The 26,025-nt window shown below is 40.4% G+C and overlaps 1 protein-coding gene across 2 annotated transcripts in view; it reads left to right on the top strand.

The window, feature by feature from the left end:
- Window positions 1-1,283: 1,283 nt before the first annotated feature.
- The window catches only part of LOC117812198 (short transient receptor potential channel 4-like), a 45,167-nt gene continuing 20,425 nt past the window's right edge, over window positions 1,284-26,025 (top strand). For both annotated transcript variants that reach the window (XM_034682828.1, XM_034682827.1), the window contains exons 1-6: window positions 1,284-2,030; window positions 7,585-7,814; window positions 10,990-11,208; window positions 16,839-16,979; window positions 18,103-18,279; window positions 18,987-19,187. In XM_034682828.1, coding sequence (XP_034538719.1) covers window positions 7,656-7,814; window positions 10,990-11,208; window positions 16,839-16,979; window positions 18,103-18,279; window positions 18,987-19,187 — 897 coding nt within the window. In that variant the 5' untranslated portion in view covers window positions 1,284-2,030; window positions 7,585-7,655. The remainder of the gene's footprint in view (window positions 2,031-7,584; window positions 7,815-10,989; window positions 11,209-16,838; window positions 16,980-18,102; window positions 18,280-18,986; window positions 19,188-26,025) is intronic.

The raw sequence follows: 26,025 nt of genomic DNA, 5'->3' as shown, positions 1-26,025 counted from the left end.
TGTTGGTTGTAAACATTATTCCCTCTTGTTAATCGATTAAACATGGGTCAAATTAGGAAATTGACATAAATGCCAAATCACTTTTTCTCAAAATGTCTGTCATTTGGTTTTTCACTGATATGCAGGGTAAGGTAGAAACAGTAAGTAAAACATAACAAACACTAGCATAAGAGTCGTTGAACTTTCCATAACCATGTGTCCTCTTCACAACAACACAGGAACCTGTTATGCTCTGGACTGCTCCTACCTGAAGGATCTCTGACTTTTTATTAGTAAGTTAATTACGTGTTTTGGTTAGCGGGTCAATCCTGTAACTCTTTCAGCCAGGTTGCATTTTGGCATGCCTATGACTGCAACTACTGAGGTGGTTTTGGCAACACACGGAGGCAGCTCAAGTGAGCATTTAACTGCTTTGGTTAGTTTAACTTTTGTATGTTGTTTTACTTTACAATAAGCAAGATGCACATTTTGAGATAAGGTAATATAAGCAAATAGCTGTTTGCATGTGAAACTAATTGGTTACGACCTGATGTGGATCCAGTTTGTTTTCTGTATTTTTTTTTTTCACTGATCAATTTAGAAGTGATGAAATAATAACTTGTCAGAACCCCTTTATGACTTTCATTACTTGGAACACTGCAGTAGCCTGAACAACAGCATTATTTGGAAAAAAAACATCAATTAGTTAATACATCTTTATTATTTATTCTAGATTAAGAGTCATACATGCAATCCTTAAACAGCTGCAACACTGGTGATTTTTGCTGCTTTAGTAAACTCCATTTGTAATTAAGAACTTTCACTTGTAGACAGACCAGAGTATTTTTACACTGTATGATACCACTTTTCTGAGGTGAAAATTCTGCTTCCTCCATTACCTCTACAACATCAGCATCCATCATCACTGAATTTGGGCTGGTGGAAGAAGAGCTGCAGAGACCTGTTGATAGATGTAATCTTGGTACAGGCTATTCTGTTATCTTTGAGTACTGCTTTAGAAGTATTTGTCCTTTGGTATAATTGATTTTGTTCTCTGTCTTATAGTGTTTACTAAATGAGACTCATGGTGAATATTTGCACATGTGCATGCAGAATGATGTATTACAAGCTGCTTTAAATGTCTTTATTGAAAATGAACCAAAATAAATGAAAATGTAATATAATTTAAACGGTTTGTAATGTTAATACATTCTATTTCATGTCTTTTATGTTCCATTTCAATTGTTTGTAGTGTGACTGATTGCTTCTTATCTTGGCTGCTGTTTTTTAGACTAGATAATCGGAATTCAAAACATGAATTATGCAATTATTTGAAGTTTGTTTTTCATGTCTGTGAAAGGGAAGCTGTCTGAGTAAGTCCCTTGTTTGGATTTGGGGTTTTTTCCCTCTTGCAGTGCCAGAGTGTTCAATGCGTCTCCAAGTGCGCACGACCAGTCTGCAGCAGCAGTGCTCCGCAGACCGCCTGCCAGGCATCTGGCTTGCTCTGCGTTTATTTCTGGAGGCGCTACTTTTTGCACAATCACCCCCCAACAGGTGGATAAGTCGAGTGGGTGAAAACATCGGTGAAAAAACACCCCGCAGTAAAACTGGGCGCGTTGCTGAACCAACTGTAAACCCTCGGAGGAAACTTCGTCCTCGTTTATTTTCGTCTCCTGGATTTTTAAAGCGCGGCGTGCGCCAGGGACCATGTTCGCCTTCCCAATAGTCCAAATGGAAGTCGTGATGAAGACTAACCGAATATGGATTTACAGTCGGATGACTGTAAAGTCTGCAGAAATGAGAGGGGAGAATGCAGACTAGACTGAAAACCAAGGAAAAAGACGGACTGGCTGAGGAAGGAACTAACACAAACAAGCAGGGTCTTCACACACACACACTCACACTGCAGTCCCACATCTTGGAGGATGCTTCATTCAAGTTGAGGATTTTTTTTTTTTGGAACATCTGTTTTATCGGTCCTCACGTGCCCTCGGGATACCTTCCAAAGAAGGAAGAGTAATCTTCATGTTCCAGTGCCCACCAAACCAAAGGTTAGTTTCTTTGATTGATTGATTGATTTTTTCAATTAATTAATTTGTAAATTATTGTGTTTTGACTCAAAAAGGTTCTCAACGTTAAACAGAAGTAGACTGTAAAGATGAAAAATGTAACTTGGCGCCTCCAGGGTCCCCTCAGCATGGAACTGGAGGACCCCAGTGACGGAGAGGTGTTTTCTCATTTTCACAACCATTTACATTTATTCTGTTTCCTGGAACGTTTCCTGCACACAAACAACGAAATAAAAACGTCAGAATCTCATCTCTAAGTGTTTACAGGCTCCGTTTGAGACAAATGCCACATGCAGACCTGTTGTCGTGAATTAGTTTGGGCTGACAATTTTATGATTGTGTTACTGTCCTTGTAAACACATGGCAGGGTTCTCTAACTGGACTGCACTGTCTGCTGGAGAGCACAGCGATGGTTGGTGCGTATTTGTGCCTTCTATTCAATGAAACTTTGAGAACAAGAAACGTTCTGATCAACATATATTCCATCTGCTGCACCTTTTGTGCACTAAAGCTGCTCAGATTTGACATTACAAAATCATGTAAATTGCTTCCATGATAAAGAAAAACTCTACAGAGGTGATGACAATATGTGTGCACATTTAAAAACAGCACATCAAGCAGAGCATCCACAAACCCTCTGTGCTGCTGTTTCTCAATATTGGTTATCCATACTTTACCATTTGTGTGTTGTGATTGGCCAGATTTCACTTTAAAAAATCAGCAGTGTGTTTTTTTATTTGAAAGTTTCAGTTATAGTAAACCATTAAAAGCTAAGACTAAACACCTAAAATATAATATCACCCGAGCACCACCAGCCTTCAGAAAAGACAAATTAAAAAGAATGTATACAGACCCTTACTAGCTGTGGGAAACATGTTGAGCATACCTCATGCACTGGCACCATGGTCTCCTGTCTGTGTCCTTATGTGTGCACATTTAAAAACAGCACATAGAGCATCCACAAACCCTGTTGTGCTGCTGTTTCTCAATATTGGTTATCCATACTTTATCATTTCTGTATGTTGTGATTGGCCAGATTTCCCTCTCGAAAATCAGCAGTGTTTTTTTATTTGAAAGTTTCAGCTGTAGTGAACCATTAAAGCTAAGACTAAACACCCATAAACCAGAGTTTGAAATATAATATCACCTGAGCACCAGCAGCCTTCAGAAAAGACACATTAAAAAGAACGTATACAGACCATTAGTAGCTGTGGGAAACATGTTGAGCATACCTCAAGCACTGGCACAATGGTGTCCTGTCTGTGTCCTCCTACTGAAGCAGTTATTTCTCTGCTTTTCATCCCCACAGTGACTGCAGGGTACCTGTGTGGCTAGTTCAGAAGTATTTTGTTTCAAAGTGAAACTGTTCCATAAAGGGCAATATCAATATCAAACTAAAGCCTGGGTCTCAAATGAGGTGTGAAAATGTGCTGCCAAAGAAGCCCTCAAGTTGGAAAAGTTCTCACTAGAGCAAATCTCTCTCTCTCCCTTCATGATGGTTTTTGAAGTTATTTTCTTTTATAGAGGGGAAATGAGACTGCATTAGGGAACAGCAAGGGGCAACTTGGCTGTAAGCAGAAATGACAGGTGACATAATGTAACAGCAGCCAACAGTGTCGCCTTCATTCCCCTCCACTTTGTGCTTAACTTGCGATTCAGCCGTCTTAAATCCCTCCTCCTGCAGGACATCAGGCTGTGGGATCATAGAGAGCGTCCAGTTTGAAATCTGGACATATTGATTGCCACCTGCAGCCGCTGTGAGGTTACCAGGCAACCAGTGGTGACTCCGGGATGTCACAGCTCATGCTAAGAAATAACAAAGCACACACAAGCCATGGAATCACACCATGGTGTTCTACTTCTTGTATGAACCAAGCAAATTATCCCAACATGTTGATAACAATTAGAAGTAGGATGTCTGAAAGTGGTAATTTACAGGATAATATTTAAATTTGACTCATTTAAAGGTGAGAAACAGATTTTAACACAGCTAAACATGGAATACCTGAGTTAGCAGGTTAACAATGATCAATTGGTTTTCCTATTGTGACCAGTGACTGGTTTTGGAATGGACAACTTGCCTTCATTTCTGCCTATTGTGAGATGCAAAGCCAAAAACACCTTAATAGGTGCTGACATATTGAGCCGGTGCAGCCAAGGCATGTGCAAGAGTTGCAGGACTGATGTCACACTCTTTCCACTAACCAAAACATGCATTTAACATACAGATAAGATGAAGATCCCTCAGGTGGGTATACAGTCCACAGAAGAACAGAGTATAGTGTTGATTTGAAGGAGACACTTGTTATGAATATTGAAAGTTGGATGATTCTTATGCATTTTCTCTGCAGCGAGAAAGTGAATCGGTGCAGTTTCTAAAATGTTTCCCAAAAGTGAGAAGCCTTTTTGTCCTATTAGTCTTACATAAATGAATCTCTTAAGCCTCTCATTATTCTTTGAGTAGACAAACAAAAAGATCCTGAGAGACGGGGATACACAAGATTTGTTGGAACATCTTACTTTTTCCACTTTGTGTAATGTGCCTGGTGTTGTGCAGCACATTTTTCATGCTTTCTTAGTCCTCCTTGGATTAGGATCTTCAGAGGATCATTAAAAAACAGCAGATCCTTGTGTTTATATTCACTTTTTATGCAAACTTTAATCTTAGAATAAATAAAGAGACCGTTGAATCCTTAAAGGTTGAGTAAGGTTCATATTTAGTTTTACATCCTCTGCTTATTTCTAGTACAAATTGATCCCTGGGTATTTGTAGACCACACCACCAGTAGGCTCTAGAGCAACAAGACATCTTGACCGTCACCTTGTTAGCAGAACATTTCTCACTAATGTCACTGTGTCACTGTGAAGTCTTGTTTCTGTGAGACTGCACATCCAAAGTTGCTGGAAGCGTCAATTTGCTTGCTGTCACTAGGCAACCACCAAGTCAGCTGCTGTCTGTCATTAGCAGACAGCCTTAATGACATTATCTTGAGCTTAAAGTAACTCAAGATTCAAACACCTTCAACTCATTAAGCTGCGACACTTAACACCTGAAGCATTCTCCTGAGCGACCACTGCCAGCTTTTTGTACCTTACTCTGTTCACTTCAGGTATACCTGACAGGAAAACAGCAAACAACACAATGCTGTGAAATGTTCCCTGTTTATCAAGAAGCAGTCACTGCGTGTGAGAAATTTTAGACAGCTGGCAATCAAAAGAAGTGCACCTAATTTCTTAAATCACTGGATAGTGGATACCTCACTGCTGGAGCCAAATTGTGTTTTTCAATCCTGCTCTTATTTAATGGATGAATGAGACGAGGTAACACAGTGTTATGTGTATGAATACAATTCTGACACCTATAACACTGGGTCCCTCCTTGCCTAATGGGATACTTAAAGCCAAGGCTCCAGGTGACTGCAGCCTGGAGGCCACCAAGTTTTTTGACCATGTCACTGCTTAGAGTGTCTCTGAATTTGGTATTTGGTTTGTTGGCTTTATGTTTTATTTTGGATTGGTTTTCTTTCTGGGCGGCAGTAGCTCAGTCCATAGGGAATTGGCTTGGGAACCGAAGGGTCGCAGGTTTGAGTCTGAGTATGGATGAAGTTTGGCAAGTGGACTGGTGGCTGGAGAGGTGCTGGGTCACTTGCCTGGGCACTGCAGAGGTGCCCTTGAGCAAGGCACGAACCCCCAACTGCTCAGGGTGCGCTGGTTGACGGCAGTATCCTCACTCTGACACCTCTCCTAAAGCATGTTCACTGCATGTGTGTGCATTTGTATGTTTATACCAAAATGTGTAGCATGTCCAAAAATAGCATGAGTGAAAAAATTGAATTTCCCCCCTGGGGATCAATAAAGTACCTTTCCTCTTTCTTCTCTCTCTCTTTAGTATTCCATTCACCCAAACTCCAAAAAGAGCCCAAAGAATGTCAGCTAGTAAGGGATAATGTATGGTTAGCAGGTAGTTATGGGATTAGAATCCCAACAAGGTGAGGTGGAGGGGTCTTGTTCACCCTGTAGGAGTTATATTTCCCATAACTACCTGCTAACCATACATTATCCTACTTATTATCAGACTTCCATCTTAAAATACAAACATGTTGTTTAAAAAACCTTGATTAAAAGATTATCTTATTGATTCAAAATGATTTATGTATACAGTTTTAAAAAAAAATAGTCCCAGTGATGAAGTGACGAGTGATTGTGCCTGTTGCGGACGATTTAGGGGGCGTGTCCACTGCCAGCGTTTTTGGCACCAGTTTTCTATTCAAACTCAATGTGATTCAGCTCAAAAGCGCTCTCAGCGTCAGCCGATTTTTGTTGCAGCACTCTGAGTGCTCTCAGTGGAACGTAGTTCAACTTTTGGAACAGCAGCACCCACATCAATGTCACTTCTTGATCACTGACCAATCAGAATCAAGAAGGGGCGGGGCTTCTACAATCATCTTTGTCAACACAATGGCAGAGGTCTGTGCAGAGGGATAAAAGTCATCACATTTGTTTTGTCGAGATATAATTTTCCTGGTTTAGAACTGCTGCTGATGCTCTGACACGATTTCTATCAATGCTTTTACAGTTTCATGTTAAAATGCTGTTGAATGAAAGCATGTATGAAGCATACAGAGCGTTTTAAAACAGATCTAACGGGACGCAGAAGGGACTTTTTCTTAACATTCATTACCTAGTAACAGTAAACGCTGGTGATAATGCTCTGAAACTGAGGTTATAGGCGCTCCCAGTGCAAAAAACGGCGGGAGTGGACACGCCACTTAACATGAAACTGTTGTCATTCAGTTCTCCTTCTTCTCTGAGCTCTGCGGTTCAAACTGCTTTAAAAATAAGAGAGGCCAATGTCACAACTTTGAACCCTGCTGCTATCATCACCACCGCTCATGGTTTGAGTTTCTTTGTAGAGATCGGTAACTAAAAGTTGCTCTCACCTGATCTGTTGCCATTGTTGCTGGACAGGATCCAAGACGAAATTGTCTGTAGCCTGCCGATTTAACATGCTAACAGAAACAAGTGTTTTAGCCACATTGTTGCAATCGGAAGCTAACGGTTTAACCTCACCTTACGGTCTATGGTGTCAACAAGCAGAAGCAAAATGTGCTGGAACTCTTTTCAGCGGATTGATTTGACGTAAAGTGCGATCAACTTGCCTCTTGTGTTGCTCATGTTAGTGAAAGTTAATAACCGTTGTCAAGGGGTTATGACCAATCAGAGTCAAGCATCTTACACAACCAGAAGATCAGTAAGAAAGCCGGGTAATAAAGTTATCTAAGAACGTATTAACAGTAGACATGAGTTTTCAAGGGTCTTGGTTAAAGCAGACTTTCTTCCCACCTATTCTTCTTGAAACAGTGCGTCAAGACTTCACACAGTAGCGCTTGAATAAACACATTTTTGGATGGACAGTGAGTATTGACCTGTTTCCTCTCACCTCTCTCCCCTCTGTCTTCTTTTCTTTTCATCTGTTCTTACTTGTGAAAAATCAATGCCAAGTGTCTTCTTCTTATCACACCTCTGTCCCCTCTAGTGTGAAGTCCCCCAGCCTGGCAGCAGCTGTAGCAGCGTTAGCAGGGTGCTGGTAAGCTGAAGCCTGGGGAGATGTCACAACTGTACTACCGGCGGACTGACAGCTCCTCTTACCGGGACCGCATCCCGCTGAGAATTGTGCGGGCCGAGTCGGAGCTGTCGCCTTTGGAGAAAGCTTACCTTGGAGCTGTGGAGAAGGGGGACTATGCTAGTGTCAAGCAGGCTCTGGAGGTGTGTGTTTGTATTAATGTATGGAATAAATTTCATTGGATAGGGAAATGGATGAGTGAACACAGCTGCTGAATTTTTGAATGGATTATTCAATGGATGGTAAAAGCCGACCTAATTGGACTGATTTGGAAAGATTAGAAGATTTATGAGGAACATCTGCAGCTCTGATTACCCTCTCCTCATTTCCAATAACATCTGCGGCCTTTAGTCACCCTGACAAGTGTCAGGCCTTGAGTAGATACAAAATATTGCAACAGACCAGCTGCTCAATGGTCTAGTACCTGGGATGCCTATTATAAAAACCCCAAACAGAGGGCTTGTCACATTGCAGTGCAGCTTACAAAACAGAGCAGTGAGGAACCACAAATAAACAAACACATAACCTCTAGAAAGGCTTTATCTCAGTTATTTTATCAGTATCAAATCTCTGTTTTTAGTTAATGGCCCATATATCTTTATAATGGTGACAATGTGACAGAGGCATACTGTGTTAGGCACATCTGTTTCAATGAAAACATTGCAAAACAACAAAATTAGTGGACCTGTTAACTAGGCCAGTGCTTAAAAACTGTTAGAGTCCAAATACCAATAAAGTATACAGGCTTTTTTATAACACGTACCTAAATACAGACACTGAGGTCTTAAAAGCAGAATAAATGTCCTCCACAACTGGTGCAGACGCCTGTAGTGCTCCCAGTGCCCCAGCAGAAAGAACACAGCACTCAGTGATAAGCAGCATCTTCTTATTGTCGTTCTTCCTCTCCTCCCTAAGCTGAACTTAAAGCTAACCATTGCCATTTTGAAGCTGTAGCACCACCACCGTCTTTCTCCTTCTCCTAAATGGACCTTGCCACCAGCATTGTGGAGCTGTGTTTGGCTTGCAGATGCTTTTACAAATTTAAGGTAGAGTTCTTAGCAGCTGACAGGCACAGCTTACGTTTCAGCGTCATGATCTTCCAAGAACTATATGCTCACCGCCCTGCCATCCCAATCAAGCACTAGCTGAATTAGCTGGCTAAGCATGAGCACTGACACAACTGTAAATTTATACCGCTGGAACTTAGCTACCTGCTATAAATTGGGAAGGAAACAGAAATAATGTAAATGTTTTGGGATTTTCCGTTTTGTGGTGACAAAAGAAAAAGAAAGCATTTTTTTCATTAATGGATTACTTTAACTGATAACTTAAATACAGAAATGATGTGTTATATTACTTGTTTTGGCAAAAAAGTAATCTGAGTACTGAGTAGATGTAATGGATTACTTTATAATGCGTTACCATCAAGACTGCACCTGAGATATACTGTAACTCAAGCCAACAACTCAATCTGAGATTCAGATATGTTGTGCTAGTCGCGGCTAACAAAGCATCAAGCTGCAAGCCTAACGTAAAGATGAGGAAAAGGCTACAGAGTTTGCATAGTTCACTTTTAAACATGTGATCTTAAGTCATTAATTAAAGCTGTGCAGCTGAATTAGGCTTTCTACAACTTTTAATCATGTCCTTTTGTTTAAGGCAGGCATGTCCAAAGTACAGCCCGGGGGCCAATTGCGACCCAAGGTCCATTTATTTATGGCCCCAAGCTTCCATCTTAAAATGTGTTATTTATAGCAAAGAAATTAATAACCTTCTGAATCATCTGTACATTTGCAGTTTCTTTCAAGCGCACAAACAAAACTAAAGTCAATCCAGAAATGTCTCAAAAAGCTTCATATGGACATAAAAAATGTTCAGAACTCAGGAAAATTATTATTTTGTTCTTAAAATGTTGTCTGCTGGTCAGAAAAGTCTTTAAAACAACATGAAAAAGAAATGTGATGAAATCCAGATCTTGATCCTGCCAAAGGAAAATAATGATACAATATAAGATAAAGTTTTCTAATGTTTCCATGGCTTGTGGAAAACTGAGGACTTCCGAGTTACTTTTTTATTGAGAAAAAAATTTAAATAATTGTTATTAAATAGATATTTCATTACTTTTAGGATTCCAAAGGCTCAGCAGGAGCCACTGGCCCTGAGGTATTCTGACAACATCATATGTGGCCCTCTTTGAAAAAAAGTTTGGACACCCCTGGTTTAAGGGATGTCCTATTTTAATTTGCAGGTCCAGTTCTTGTGAATGTGATATTTCTCTAACACCTTGAAGGAATATCTTCAAATTCACACACAAACATCAACTTGGATTCAAGGGTGTAACTAATCAGACTTTCTTAGTTAAAGGTCAATGATAATGTGATTTATCTTTGAATGTTTTCAACCATAACCATAGATCAAAAATGAATTTGCAAAAGTGATGCACTTAATACGATTTGCACACAATGGTTTCAAAGGACAAAATGTTAATGCGACATGGTAATCACCGGAATATCTTCATGTCTGGCACAAATGTCTGCAGGGACTCCAAAATACAGTTGTGCGCACAAGTTTACACACCCTGAGAGAATCTGTGATTTTTTTTGGCCATTTTTCAGAGAATATGAATGATGACAGAAAAATGTTTTTTTCACTCATGGTTAGTGGTTGGGTGAAGCCATTTATTGTCAAACAACTGTGTTTACTCTTTTTATATCATAATGACAACAGAAACAACCCAAGAAATCATCAATTCTGCAAGGGTATGTAAACTTATGAGCACAACTGTATCTTGACTAATTCACTGGAACTGATGTCTGTCCTATTCTTGAGAATACAAGATTAGATCAGCAACTTCAGGAGAAAATGATCTACTCACAATCTCACAATCACGTACTATGAGAACGAGAACAAGAGAGTGATTGTTGTGTGACCTATCCAGCCTGTTATGTTATTTAAACAGTTCTGTGTTATTAATATTCTTAATGTGTATATGTCTCACCTTTCCCCCTGAACTACTTGACTTGATGGTCGATGAATTCAACCACTGGGTAGTTATTCTGGTGTCACATATAGAGTCGCTCTCCCTTAGAACTGCAGGTAGACTGTCATACATACTTAGTATTCAGTGCAGTTCTCTGTTACCTTCCACAAATATCAGTATGTCTGTCAGATTTGTAAGGTGTTGAAAATATGATTCAGTTTCAAAATTGAATACACATCTGTATTTTCCTTTCGAATCAACATGTTTCTTTCAAATCAAGTCCCACAGTAGCACTTGAGACAAACCTCTGACTCTCAATCACAACCTTATTTTGTCAGGAGGCAGAGATCTACTTCAAGATCAACATCAACTGCATCGACCCCCTCGGCCGCACAGCTCTGTTGATTGCCATCGAGAACGAGAACCTGGAAATCATCGAGCTCTTACTGGGCTTCAACGTCTACGTCGGCGATGCCCTGCTGCACGCCATCCGCAAGGAGGTGGTGGGAGCTGTGGAGCTGCTGCTGAACCACAAGAAGCCGAGTGGAGGAATGCAGGTGAGGAGGGGACTGAGGGGGGGTTGAAGGAGTTTCAGATCATGAGTGCTTTACTGAAGGAGGATACGGTCAGTGCACAGACAGTGAGCAGCTCACCAGGTGACTAAACCAGAAAGTATTATCTTTGATGTTTGCTTTCTCTCAGGATTAAATGCACTTTTAGTTTTTCATGCAACCACATTTCTAACTATGTTCTGATTATGCCAGCTCTTTTTTTAAAGGTGACATATCATGCAAAATCGACTTTTTGATGGTTTTCTAACTGAAATATGTTTCCCTGGCATGTCTACAAATCCCCCAAAAATGAAAAAAATCCATTCTGCCCCTGTTCTGATTTCTCCACCTTTCTGTAAATGTGCTGAAACATGTGTTTCAGTTTACAGTGTTTTTCATACGTCATAACGCCATCCGGTCTGTAAAGGAAGTCAGAGCTCGGAGCTTGTTCAGCCCATAGACTGTATAAAATACAACTCAACTCCTCCTCCATTTTTCATTACCTGCACACATGTGTGCTAACAAGGAGCTTAGGAGGGAGGCATGCTAGTTGTAGGCTGTCTTCATAAACACAAAGGTCGGTTTTACTCCCCACGTCTGCAGATTTGAAGATCTAGTGGATGATTTTAATTTATCATGGATAAGTGCTAGCGCTGGTTAGCATAGCCACATAGCTACATCTTCGTAGCTGTGTACCAAGACACGCGTCAACATACTGACAAATAAAACAACAAGAAACACTAAATCTGACCAATCGTTCAGAAAGGTCCTGCTGCAGGCGCCTCTCCGTGAGGATCATATTCTGGATCAAATTCAGAGGGAGTAACGCGGGTCTGTGAGCAGCCAACATGTAAACATTAGATCAATGTGCTGGAGAGCTGAGGCCACATCCACTTCCTGAGGGGGCGTGGTCAGAGAGCTCATTCTCATTTAAAGGCACAGACACAGAAAACAGCCTTTTCTGAGCAGGGCTGAAAAAGAGGGGTTTACAGGCAGACCAAAATCTGATTTCAAAGTGTTTTTTGAGCAATAAACTTTAAAGACATGTTTTGGGGACCTCTTAGACCAATATGTTTTGATGAAAAAGAGCGTAATATGTTACCTTTAAGAGGTTGAGAAATTGTGCTTTGTTTCATCCACTTTTAGTTCGAGAGTCCTGTGCCTATTTTTCTGTGAAATGCAGTATATCATTTCACCTTGCTCTAATGCACAGCCCAGATCCACATGTATTATATGGCATATCTTATATAACACACATTTTCTATAACAGTCCTCCACATCTCTGCAGTGTTTCAAACCAATGAGAGCAAATCAACCAAAATGAGCCTAAAGGAGATATACAGCAGGGTGGTCCACATGCCAAATTACACGGGGGGATTTCAGATCTTACAGAGTGCTACATTGCAGTGTCAGCTATTTGAATGCTGTTATTCACTGTGTAGCCCCTAAGCTGCATGCAGTTGCCGGGAGGCTTTTATTCCATTTAAAATAATTGACCATGTATTGTTGGCATCTACAAAAAGCTGACACTTCAAAAAGCTGTCTTCATGAGTCTTTTCTCTGTCTTTATGAAAAGAAACAGGACTTATTGAAGGAGATTTACTGAGTAAGCTCTTTGAGGGAGGATGTGTTGTGCATTTTGTCCAGAAATAGAGTATCCATATGTTTTTTTTTTGTTTTTAATCTCAGGGTTTCAGCTAGATTGAGAAGTCTAAACTGCAAACTGCTGTGAAACAAACTTCTACAAGGCGAAGGGAACAGTTTAGAGGTTTAATCACTGTGATTAAACAAACAAATACTGTCTAATTATGTCAGATTGGTGGGTCTGTACACTGATTGCTCTCCACTCAAGGAGTGTTTTCTTGTTCTTGTTCCTGACACACATGGACGGCACTGGAACAAACACAAACATTTGTCACATGCGTTCTTGCCCTTTTAAGGGAGATGTTACTGCTGCTCTTTCAACTTTAGGAGATGGGTGTGGAATAGAGGGGAAAAGGGGGAGTAGAGGAAAGGTAAACAAAAAATACATTAAGGAAGAGACAGGAAAACGGCGAGCGGGCAGAGAGATAGCTTAGGCATGTTAAATGGGTGAAGAGCCACTGAGATAAAGAGGGCGAAGATTTCCTGTCCTATAATCCTTCAGCTGTAGCACCTATCAGCTGCCACATTTCCCCCATATCTTAATGCGTCCTCACATCACATGCATAGGTTGAGAAAACAGACCTCTAAGTTTCTCTAAGAGAAGCTCATTGATTATATTAAAAGGCTGTCTGGGAAAAGAGCATCCTATCTGTTGTCTGTGTCTCCTCTGGGATTTATTAATAAGGAGTTTCATTTGAATGCTTTGCGGGAATCGTCTGCATTTGTCTTCTATTTTGCAGGCTGTCTGAATGATGTGTTTGCAATAATGTGGCATATTTGTTTTCCTGTCGAGGAGTGCATCTCATATCAGGGTTTTAAGCACTGTCATGTATTATCCTCTGAGTGCAGACATGCCTCTGTGGCAAACACAAAAACTGGAGCATGCTGTTTTTTAATTATAAGAGCCTTCGGCGCTGTTGTTTTTTTGTTTTAGCCTGTTCATTATCCATGTTTCAGGCACTGTTTGCCTCAGTGCAGATTGAACTGAGGCACATTTCCCTATTTGAACACAAAGATAGAATCATAAGGGAATTCCTCCTCTGCCTACATGCAACACAATGCATGATGCAAAATGTGCATCACCCTGGAGACTTGAGCTCATTTTCTGCAGTGTCATTCAGAAACCAAAGCTGCTCTGTGTCCCATTTATGCCTGCTTTGTCAAGAGTGTTTGTTGTGATTTGGAGAGACAGATCAAAAATAGAGAGGTGGATCTTAAAAAGGAGCACAGTGAAATAACCAGAGCATACCGTGATAATGTTACATCTTTAACAAATGCGCTGACAGCGGGTGATTCTCTCTTATGTTGGTAACAAATTCATATTACATGGACAAGTGGGCTATAATTTGAATCAATTTTTCCACTATTATCATCGCTTCACATCTACCTGCCTGATCCCTCCAGCTCTATGCTTGGGCACAGGCCGAGCGTGTTTAATATGAATTATTTGATGTCCCTCCTCCTCCCACGTTGAGCATTCAGCTTATTAGATGTCCTCACTCTGTAAAATATGACGACTCTTGGATGTGGATGTGCTGATCTCGCTGCAATCTGACTCCTCTGAGAGTGAAATACACTCATAATTGAATAATGTAATGAGTTTTCAGTGCAGTATGGATGATGCAACATATTCAAAAGATGAAGCAACAATTTACTATACTTCTTTTTACTAGGAGGACAATGAAATAACAAAGTTTCACTGATAATATTTCTGCTTCTATGATAGATTTACAGCACAGCACATCTCTTAAACATGACCTTTGCAGTCACATTTACTGTTATTGTTTGCCATTCTTTGCAGTCAGATTGAATCTACATTTTGAACCATGTGGAATATAATCATTGCTGTAACAAACCAGACACAACCCAACCTAATGGTCATGAAAGATCAGTTTAGATGGCAATGTAATCTACACTGATTGGTTGATCATTTCACCCCTGGGCTGGATTATTTGAATAACTATTGGGTGGATTTCCATGGAATTAGGGGACAAAGTTCATAGTCTTTAGTAGATGAAGCCTAACAACTTTGATTAAAGCTTACCCCTTCTTCTGGGTGAAGTGGTACACGCAGGATGAATCTCATTAGCTCTGTTTATACCCTGACTTTCCCTTTAGTGCAACCATGACATCACAATTCTGATGTTAAATGAAATTCCTCAGCTACTTTTGGATACACTCCAAAAATTGGCCGGAGACAATCATGTAATCCTGGATATTACTTATTATGCTTGGTGATCCTTAAGGTTTTACTGGAGTCAACAATTGATTTATCCAAAAAGTTGGTTGACCAATTCCTCCGGAAGCATGCACACTAACACACTAAGCTAACATGTAGCTCATTATAGGTATGTTAAAAAAGGCTGAACTTATGTAGGCCTACAGCTTCCTGCTAGCAGAGAAATCTATAGATGGAATAGCATATATATTTATGAATTAATTTCAAAGAAGTAACCTATTAGTGGATTACGAAAAACTACTTTAAATCACCTTAGTGATCAAGAAAGCAAAATACACCTTTTTGTATGCCCCTGCTTTGTTTAAGATAAGAACAACAATTCCTTATGTCTTCTTAGTCATAGAACTATGACTTGTGAAAAGCCTCCTGTTGCGAGCACATTGTTTGTACTATCAAATGAGAACATTTGGTTCTGAAAGTTAAATATTAACTTATTTTGACAGTGTTTTTTGCAATTTGTATACCCCCTGAAATAGCCTACAGTATCACATTCAGTTAAAGATTTAGGTCCACACCAACCCTTAGCCTTTGTATCAAGACAATATTTTAATTACATATGTGATTGATTTACTGTATGAGCCTAATGTTGCCCTACAGAGTCAAGTCTTAGTTTGCTAGCTAAGGTAAAATTGCATCCACATAACTGATTCTAAAGACTTAACTGCAGTGTTTTACTTTTGGCTAGCTTAATCAAGCAGGTGAACTAGCCCCAGCTAGCAATAGCTAAACCCAATTAAACCTTTTTTTTCTCTGTATATTGTTTTAGTTGTTTAAATTTTTTAAGGCATTCATTTTGAAGCTTTAACATCTTGGTGATTGCATTTGATATACCACCAAAACAGTGGCTGAATCTCGTGTTGAGGATTAAAAAAGCAGATGAACAGGTAGGCTGCTACTAACCTAGCTTAGCAGGGTTTGATTTTCCATATTGGGATTTAGTGATTTCAACTATGTCCATATGAATTCAGATTATTAATCAATTTTTGCACCCATAGTTGAATAAAGTTCGTAGACATGGAGGCATAAATTAAGGTTTTAACCTTATCTAGTAAGAAACCATCAAAATCTGTTTTAAAGCCCTACTACTCGTTCTAAAGCGGCTTCATATCTTCCCTCTGTCTTCTGTAAGTTTCTAAATAGCTCCTAACTGACCAAATGTTTTTCCTCCAGACATTTTCGGACTATCTCTACTCATTTTACACCAGAATCAGATTACAATCCTTTAGTGGAAAGAAGAGCGAAGAGGCCGGGCTTACTCCATGCAGCCTGCAGCCGAGTATTTCCACTGAATGGTCTGGGAATAGCATGGAGTTGGTGATAAGAGGATGGGTGGAATGAGATTCGTTCTGAGCGTAATGATTCCCTCTGACATGTTTGAAATACTGATGGTTTTTTTTTCTTTTTTAACAACACTGTTGCCTAACCTTGTGCTGAGGGCTTGATATGCATGGATGGGTTGCTGCCTGTTTGAAGAGTTTTCTCTGCAGCTGTCAATAGACATAACGCCTTCTGCTTATCTAGTACAAAAAAAAAGAACAGGACTCCGAGGTTACACAAATACCTTTCAAACTCTTTCAAACCAATGACCTCTCTTGCACATAGAGCCTGTCTGTTTAACTCACAGAAAATAACAGACCATGAGGCTTCATACTTGGTAGATCACGTAACGCCAAAGCCAAATGTGTTGCTTTGAGAGAACTCATAAAAAAAAGATCATATGGTTTAAGTGTCTTTCCTCTCCTTCCCTTTAAAGGTTCCACCTATTCTCCTGGACAAGCAGTTCTCTGACTTCACCCCCGACATCACTCCCATCATCCTTGCTGCACACACCAACAACTATGAAATTATTAAGCTCCTGGTGCAGAAAGGCGTGTCCATGCCACAGCCACATGAGGTTAGTTAATTTGCAGTGTGCACTAGATTTCACTTTTTATCAGAATCACAAAAGGACATTTCTCTGAAATGTCAACAACGAGAGTTAGCTGAAGTCTTTGGTGAAGCTCAGTTCAAGTCTTTCTGACTTATTGTAAGATACAATCAAATAACAGACAGCATTAAGGTCCGTGTACCTTCCGTTCATTCTATCTCCAATTCTGAAACACAAATGGGAAAAGAAAAGAACAGACATTTTCCTTTTTTCAATATACAGTATGTTGCAGATTTTAAAACAAACAAACAAAAGCCGTTTCCATTAAAATACAGCAATAAAATTGGATTTTGTGTTGGTTTCCTATTATGGATTTTTCTATTCCCTGATAAACATGAAGAATCCAACCTATGTTAATCCAAAATCCCAAAATGCAGGGATATCTGTATGATTACATGGTGAAGTTGGGTAAAGTTAGAAAGATATTCACAGATTCGACCTTCTCGGATCAATAACTTGCTTACGAAAGGTGGTAAAAACACAAACTATACCTCTTTCCCATCAGCGTAAGACAGAGAACAAGCTACAATGTAAATTTCATCAATATAGGCCATCTCTGGCGTTGGGAAATAACATTGGTCTCTATGCACTGCTGGTGGTGAGGCGAGTTGGCAGGGACCGTCTACAAGGTGTACTGCTGAAAAGATACGCTACTAAAAAAAAATCAATGACATCACTCCTAAGCAGTGCAGTGTCCTGAAAGTCCCTGCAAACCTTAAACATGTCCTTCTGATTCTGAAAAATACCTGTTCTTTTGTTTTCCGATTTGCGTTTCAGAATTGGAAATAGAATGAACAGAAGGTACACGGACCCATCAAAGACTTAGAATGATGCTGTCAAAGATTTGTTAACATAGGCACTATAATAGGAAATTTTTAATAAGATTGTAGTTAAAAACCAAATGCTTTTATTTTGATTGTAGAATAAAATATCAAATATACTGAAACACACTTATTGTGCTTTTAAAGTCGACCCCGGCATGGCCCTGCATAGGTGTTATACTAGATAGTGTTTGTGTTGCCTGACAGGAACATGATCATTGCTAATGAATCCTCTTTGAAATGTGTCCGCACTTTGTTTGATGCCGCAGGTGCGCTGTAACTGTGTGGAGTGTGTGTCCAGTTCAGATGTGGACAGCCTGCGGCACTCACGCTCACGCCTCAACATCTACAAAGCGCTGTCGAGCCCCTCGCTGATCGCGCTGTCCAGCGAGGACCCCTTCCTCACCGCGTTCAGGCTCAGCTGGGAGCTACAGGAGCTCAGCAAGGTAAGGAAAGAGAACATGGGTGAAGCAGTGAAGCAGAAACATCATATTTATAGAATTTTAAAGAAGTGCAATGTCGGCTGTATGTTGCATTAATTAACCTTTTACATGCCCTTTCTTGATACTGTCATGTTACATTGGATTCCCTGTCGTTTTATTAGCCAAGTGTAAAAATAATTGGTATTGATGACATTTGATAAAAAGTGTGAAATGCTCCAGGGTGAACAATGAAAATTCACAGATATAATAATGAAAACTAAATCCTTGCCTGTTTTAGTTCATGATATTTTCAGATTAACTAGAAGTTGGCTGCCGTGATTCTTTAGTAGAGCTATGAAGAACACTAAAATAAGAGATTGACTCAAATCCCTCTGCACAGATCTCAGCTCGTTTGATGTTAATTGAGAAAAATTGATTGCAGTTTTCAAGCTTTTTCACTCTAATTTAAACATGTGTGAACCGAGTAGTTTAAGTAATTGGATAAAACAAACTCAGAGTGTAAAATAAAAGAAATCAATAAAAACCTCAAAGAGAAAGCGCATCTAGTAAACACCTTCAAACATCTGGAAGAGACAAAGTCCTCAGAGGTAGGGTTTGATTTGGAAATACCACTTTGCAGACTTTCCTTTGAATGTTGTTGACTCAGATCTCTGCTGCAGCAGTCTTTATGTTAACAAGTATCTGTATCCTGTATGCAACGATTTTTCAAGGTGGAGAATGAATTCAAATCAGAGTATGAGGAGCTGTCTCAGCAGTGCAAACAGTTCGCCAAGGACCTCCTGGACCAGACCAGGAGCTCCAGAGAGCTGGAGATGATCCTCAACTACAGAGATGACATCAACTTATTAGAGGAGGACGGCAACAATGAGCTGGCGAGACTCAAACTGGCTATCAAGTACCACCAGAAAGAGGTAAGCAGGCGACATTAAAATCAGTCATAGCTGAGTAAGTGGTTCAGATGGTAGAAACTGTGAAACTGTGAGAGGCAGCGGGAGACAGAGCTTTTGTTATTAATTTGATTCTCAGTCTGTTATTCAGCACAATGGGACACAGTAGTCTTTGTAGGGCAAACACAGAGAAAGAAAGTCTAAGTTTCAGCCTTTTATACTGTCAGAAATCACATCTCCTAGGTTCCATTTTCCCTTTGCTTTCTCCCTTTCGTCTCTCTATTTCCTTCTTGCCAGCTCTGCACCGTGTTAGGTTTCAATCCTAAATGCCCAAGGCAACATTCACTGTGTCTGTTGCTTTGGAGAGGCTGCCAGTCCTTGAGTTTCAGCTGCACTCAGCCAAAGTCTCCTCACAGGTGTTGCTGCCATTCAGGATAAACTGATGTAATGATGTAAGATTAGCCTGAGGTTGTTTTTGATGGTTCCAGATGCTGCTTTGGGCGCGGTTTTATCTGTTCTCCCTCTGGTATCTCTCACAGATGATGATAGGCAAAGCTTAGATTCTGCAACTAAAGCCACATGCAACATGGTGTCATAGAGAACTTAAGTGTATCTGTAGATTTGCAGATCTGGAGGGATGTTTGCTTCCTAAAAGAAGCTTGTACAGCTGCCCAAAAGAGGTTCATTTGATTGGTTGTTGTCTATTTAAAGCAGAGTATGTATATTTATAATTGGGAAACTGTTGATAATTAAGCATTGATTTGTTTGAGCGTCCTGCGAGCAGAAAGTTAATTGGCCTGTTTTTTTCAGCTTCTTAAGGACATGATTTGCATTTTGAACACATTCATGGATAATTAAATGGGAAATGATTTAAACACTTTAACTTTATGGCTATATCTTATTACCCTCAAGTGGTTTCATGCTTTTTTTCTAAGGTGTGATACATGTTTTGTCTCACTGGGAACAGCTGGATACAACTAGTGTATGAAAAGTAAATGGTAAATGGACTTGTACTTATATAGCACTTTTCTAGTCTTTCTGACCACTCAAAGCGCTTTTACACTACTCGTCACATTCACCCATTCATACCCATTCACTCACTGATCGTAGAGGCTGCTATGTAGTGAGGGACCATCAGTTTTAGCCAATCTCATTCGTAAGCATTCACACACCTCTGAACAACAGAGGGAGCAATTTGGGGTTCATTGTCTTGCTCAGGGACACTTCGGCATGTGACTGCCGGAGCTGGGATCGAACCACCAACCTTCCGATTGATAGACGACCCACTCTACCCACTGAGCCACAGCCGCCCTATAAGAAGTCATTTATTGTTCTAATAGTTTTTAAGTTATATTTTTGGGGCTTCTACAACTTTTTTATTAGAGAGGAGAGGACAGTGGAAAGAGTGGGAAACTGGGAGAGAGAGTGGGAGAATGACATGCGGGAGAGTGGCCACAGGCTGGAGTCAAACCTGGGCCGCCTGCTACATGGGCGTGGTATTTAACCATTAGGCTAAAACTCTGCCCAGAAGAAGCTATTTTATGTTGTGTACCATTAAAGAGTTTACAGCTGTACAAAGTGAGTGTAAAAAGACAGAGACTGGGGCGCTGGTGGGCTAGCGGTCTAGGCGCCCCACGTAGAGGCTGTAGTCCTCGTCGCAGAGGTCACTGGCTCGACTCCCGGCCAGTCAGCCATTTACTGCATGTCTTCCCCCAGTCTCTACTCCCCACATTTCCTGTCTCTCTTCAGCTGTCCTGTCAATAATGGCAAAAAAAGCCCAAAAATATAAATAAAAAAAAAAGGGAAAAAAAGGCAGAGACTGTTTTAAAAGCAGCCTGCCACAAACTACCTACAAATGCAGTACGTACTGTATATTGCATAGTGCATACTGGGTCTGAAGGTAGTATGTAGTGTGACTGTTCTGTTGGATCTGTTCTGCAGTATGCTGGGTCAGGCGTAGCTGGATTTCGGTTTCAGAAAGCGGAAGTAAACAACAGCCAAGCTGACAGATAAACTGCTTCTTTAGCATCCACTTCTGATTTAAAAAATTAAGAAATGGTTTATAAATGGAATTTTATCATTTTCACCACACCTAAAAACATAGTGCCCCCCCGTCATATACTGAGGAAAGAAGAAGCAAAACATTAGCACGGTGCATTGTGGGAAACAGTACGCGAGGGAGACCGGTACGCTGCATACTGAGAAATTTTCCTGAATCAGCACGACATCCAGGTAGTTTTGGCATACAGCAGATTTTGCTCTTGCATACTGAATACTGAATTTTGTCAAATAAGCAATTCTAGTATAGTAGGGGGTTTCAAAAAAGCCAAAATCTCTTAACTGTATTCCATTTTTCCTTCTAACTTAGGTAGCACACACATATTAATACTACCCCTTTATGTATAATGTATGAACTGAGAATACTAGCAGTGTTTGAGATAATTCATCCACATACTGGTTCTGTTATTAAATTGCACCTGTAAGCACTTTACTTGCTTTTGCTGGATGTTAAACAGCATGTTAAAAGCTTACTTCTCTTATTGAGTACAACACAGTACCAGAAAAGGATATAACTCATGCATCAGCTTTGTTTGCCTGGCTTTAATGGAGGCTTGGTGTCGATATTGTCTCTAAAATACGGGATGCCTGAAGGCACTCCGAGGCAGCAGAGAGGTTTTATAGATGTTGCTCTGCAGAATTGTTATTTGGAATGTACAGGTGAGGCAGTGAGCTCTAAAGCTATCTCAGCAGGCACACTTCCTGAGCTCTTGTTTCCTCCTTCATTCATCCATTTGTTTAGCAGTCAAGACGCAGATTGGCAGACAAACATGTTGAGCCAAATAAAGGTCAATTGGGAGTCGTGAGTACACTGGTGGACACGATGATGGACTGTCCTCTGCCATCTCTGTCACTGGCAGAACATCTATCATCACATACACTGAAAACAAACATCTCCTCCTGCCGTGTGACCTGACAGCTCTCCCATACATCTCCTCTCCCAGGAGTGTTTTAATTACCTGATGCCGTCCCACTTGTCTTCTCCTGCATATTATCAATGACAGACTTCGATTGCACGGCAGGTTTGATGGAGGACAGAGTCTCATGATGTGGGGGTAACAACCACCCAGCTGCCCTTTTCAGATGATAGATTTCCCAGCTACTTAGAATGGATTGTAGAAATTTCAGTATGAAGTTAACCGGCTGGAAATGCTCATTCTGTGAGTGTGTGCATATGTATGCTTGTATTTGTTGTAAGAGTACAACAGGTCTCTTGGACAGTTTGATGTGGAAAAAAACTTCTCATGAATAACACTTCCTTGAAATGTTTTTGGTACAGTCAGATTTTTCTATGAATATCTCTGTTGCAGCATTTTTAACTCGTATCATCTGAAAGCATATTGCATGCTCTTGGGAAAAAACTGTTCATCTGAATCAACAGTATGATTATCTCAGAATTATATGAGAAGTTTTTATGAAAAAACACAAATTAGCTTCATTCTTCTGAATTAATGAGATACTGGTACTTGTCCAAATCCCAATGGAAGGGTGGTACACAGTCAAAAAATGAAGATATCATATTATCTCCACAAGCTTCAGTCAATATGTATTGAGGTTTCTATCAGAGAAAACCATAGGAGAAAACTCATTCCTTCTCCTCATCATCTGACAGCTCAATACTTTTCACAAAAGCAGTAAAGGGTCCCCATATTTTTTCAAACACGTCACTTTTTCCTTTTTTAATATATGTCACTTTTTCCAAAAGATCGGGGCGGCGTCTGCAGTGATGCGGGCGCTGTACCGGTCTGTCGTGGTGAAGAGAGAGCTGAGCCAGAAGGCGAAGCTCTCAATTTACCGGTCAATCTACGTTCCGACCCTCACCTATGGTCACGAGCTGTGGGTAGTGACTGAAAGAACAAGATCGCGAATACAAGCGGCCGAAATGGGCTTTCTCCGCAGGGTGGCTGGGCTCAGCCTTAGGGATAGGGTCAGGAGCTCAGACATCCGGGAGAGGCTCAAAGTAGAGCCGCTGCTCCTCCGGATCGAGAGGAGCCAGATGAGGTGGTTCGGGCATCTGGTTAGGATGCCTCCCGGGCGTCTCCCTGGGGATGTGTTTCGGGCATGTCCGACTGGGAGGAGGCCACGGGGAAGGCCCAGGACACGCTGGCGAGACTATGTCTCTCAGCTGGCCTGGGAGCGCCTCGGTATCCTCCCGGAAGAGCTGGTGGAAGTGGCCGGGGAGAGGAGTGTCTGGGCTTCCCTGCTGAGACTGCTGCCCCCGCGACCCGGACCCGGATAAGCGGAAGAAGATGGATGGATGGATGGATGGATTTTTCCAAAAGAAGGGTTACGAGCATTTGTCTTACCCAGTATGATATACTTGGTCTGTTTATATTTCTCCAAAACATTGTGATGGATTTTTTGGGGTGCAAAAGACAGATCTATCATTATCTGGTCATTTTTAGTGAACTTGTGATTATTCGGGTAAAGTCCTAAAATAAAAAGCCTGGGATCCATTGGAATATCTTTTTTTTTTTTTAATTCTATAGTCTTTTTTTATCTCTTCCCAGAACATTTTAATCTTAGTACACTGCCAAACACAATGAAACAATGTCCTCTTCTCCTTAGAACAAATACAATAAAAAAGCACACTACTTAAAAAGACTATCTTGTCTTCTTTTCCAGGCTTTTGATACAAAATTATCTAGTTTGAACATGTCAAAATTAAACAACCAATTTAGTTTTTGTACATCAGTCCACCACAATATGAACTGCAGGACTTAGTAGCAGTGCTTCTTCTGGATCAGCTGATCTTACATGGCATGCTTCACAGACATGAGATGATGCATATGAAGCAAATTCAACCCGGCTATGTGGTGACTACAGACTCAATCATGCAATTGTTGAAAAGGAAGTTCAAACGAGGCTCAGGATCTTATTCATTCAGAAAACAGAGCAGATTTAATTTCCCTTATTAGCTTTATCTCATAATTCAGAGATAATTGTGTTTATTCAGAAAAACAAAGAAACTTTTTGTTCTCTGATGAATGCAATATCCTTCTGTTATACCATTATGTGTTTGCAAATTAGTTTCTCTAATATCAAGTTAAATCTCTTTCTTGTGTATGAGGCAATGTGCCTGAATAAGTCTTGTGTCTGATCTAAAAGAATTAGTTCTCTTTTTCAAAAGAGTAACATTAGGAGCTATCTAGTCACCAGTTTTGGTCCTAAATGTAGAGGGAAATGATTTGTTTTGTTGTGTTCGTTTGTTTGTTTTTAGGGTGAATATAATAAATCTTTAAAGCACATAAAGAAAATAAAGTAATTTGGAAAAAATACTTCTTTAAAGGCCCTGTGAGGAGTTTTGAACTGGCTGATAAACAGACTGGAAATGATACTGATGCCTCTTTATGACCTTCAATAGCAAACAAGACCATCAGCGAAAACACTGACACCTTCTCTGTTGTCATTTTTAATGCCTGAAACCGCCCTGAGGGGGTAGGTGTCAGACCAGATGATGGATGTCTCTCTTCAGAAACAGCCTTTATTCGACTGCTTTCATGGAAAATAATCACATAGCCTGATAAAGTTGACTGTTAAAAGACAACAGGGTGAGGTTTTTGTTGAAAACACTACTTTTGCATGAATAGGACAAGAGATAAGAGGTATCACTTTGTCCACAAGGGGGCACCAGAACCGATACAAAACAAAAGTTCCTCACAGCAGCTTTAAGTTTAATCATTTTAATAAATACTAAATTCCAACACTTTTCAACACACGTGTGTTGGTCAGCACACACTGCCACCAACTTTTTGCGATATAACAGGCATTTTCTTGTGAAATGTGCATTGATTTGGAGAGAGGACACTGGAAGCATTGAAGCGTTAAAGCATTAAAGCTTTTGTTTGTTTGTTAGTTTGTTTGTTTTTATCTCAGACTCCCTTCTTGAATGAGAGTAGACATAGAAATTGCTCCGCTCACTGCAGAACTGGCGATAACGGTTCCTGCTGCAGTCTCCTGAGGAGGGAAAATGATATCTGTACAGAGTAAATGCACTAACAGAAAACAGGCACACACTCACAGACAGAGACAGACATGCACACACACAGATGCATTTACTGTGATTGCTTTGTTCCTGTGACAGAAGATCTTTAAGCCAGACAGAGCTTTGCCCCCTGTGAGGCATCGTGGGTTAAGTGGGCCCTCAGTTGGACTGGAAAGGCTTTGACATTATTTTTTACTGGGAGTTGTTATTGTTTCAGAGCATTTCGTCTGCAGTGTGATCACCACTCATCTTCTTTCAGCAATTTATACGACAAACACTCCAGCTCTTATAATTGGCATGACATTAAGCCTGAATGTGTGATTATTTTTCTTTGGATTTCATAGTTCTGGTTGTTGATTAGAGGATGCAGTGAGTCATGACGAGCATGCTTTTGACCTTCAACTCAGCAAACTGAAGGATAGTTCTCCTCTTAACCCTCTGTGTGTAATGTTGTTTGTGCATTTTGTAGTTATCCTTGCATCTGTGTGTGTTTTTCGGCTTTGCTGCTGCTGTGCTCCCAGGGTTTTGAAAGCCAATTTATAATGGTCTGAAGAGAAAACTCCACAGGCCTTCCGTCTGGAGAAAGGAGCAAACAGAGCGAGCTGTGCTTTGATGCAGCAGGGGGCCAAATCAGATAAATATGATCAGTAACACATAGGCATTAAAGAGACGATTATACACTTAACTCCCTGAGGGTTTTCACACCCGATTACACTCATTCGTACAGATATACTCGTGAGTATAGGTGAGTTCATTGAAGATTCACAGTGTGAACTGAAACAGGCTCTTGAATATTGCAAATTCTCACAGGCGCCAGAG

This window comes from Notolabrus celidotus, chromosome 5 (assembly GCF_009762535.1).
Source record: "Notolabrus celidotus isolate fNotCel1 chromosome 5, fNotCel1.pri, whole genome shotgun sequence".
Taxonomy (NCBI): Eukaryota; Metazoa; Chordata; class Actinopteri; order Labriformes; family Labridae; genus Notolabrus; species Notolabrus celidotus.
Note: the sequence above shows the minus strand (reverse complement) of the source record. Positions and strands in the feature narration are given on the sequence as shown.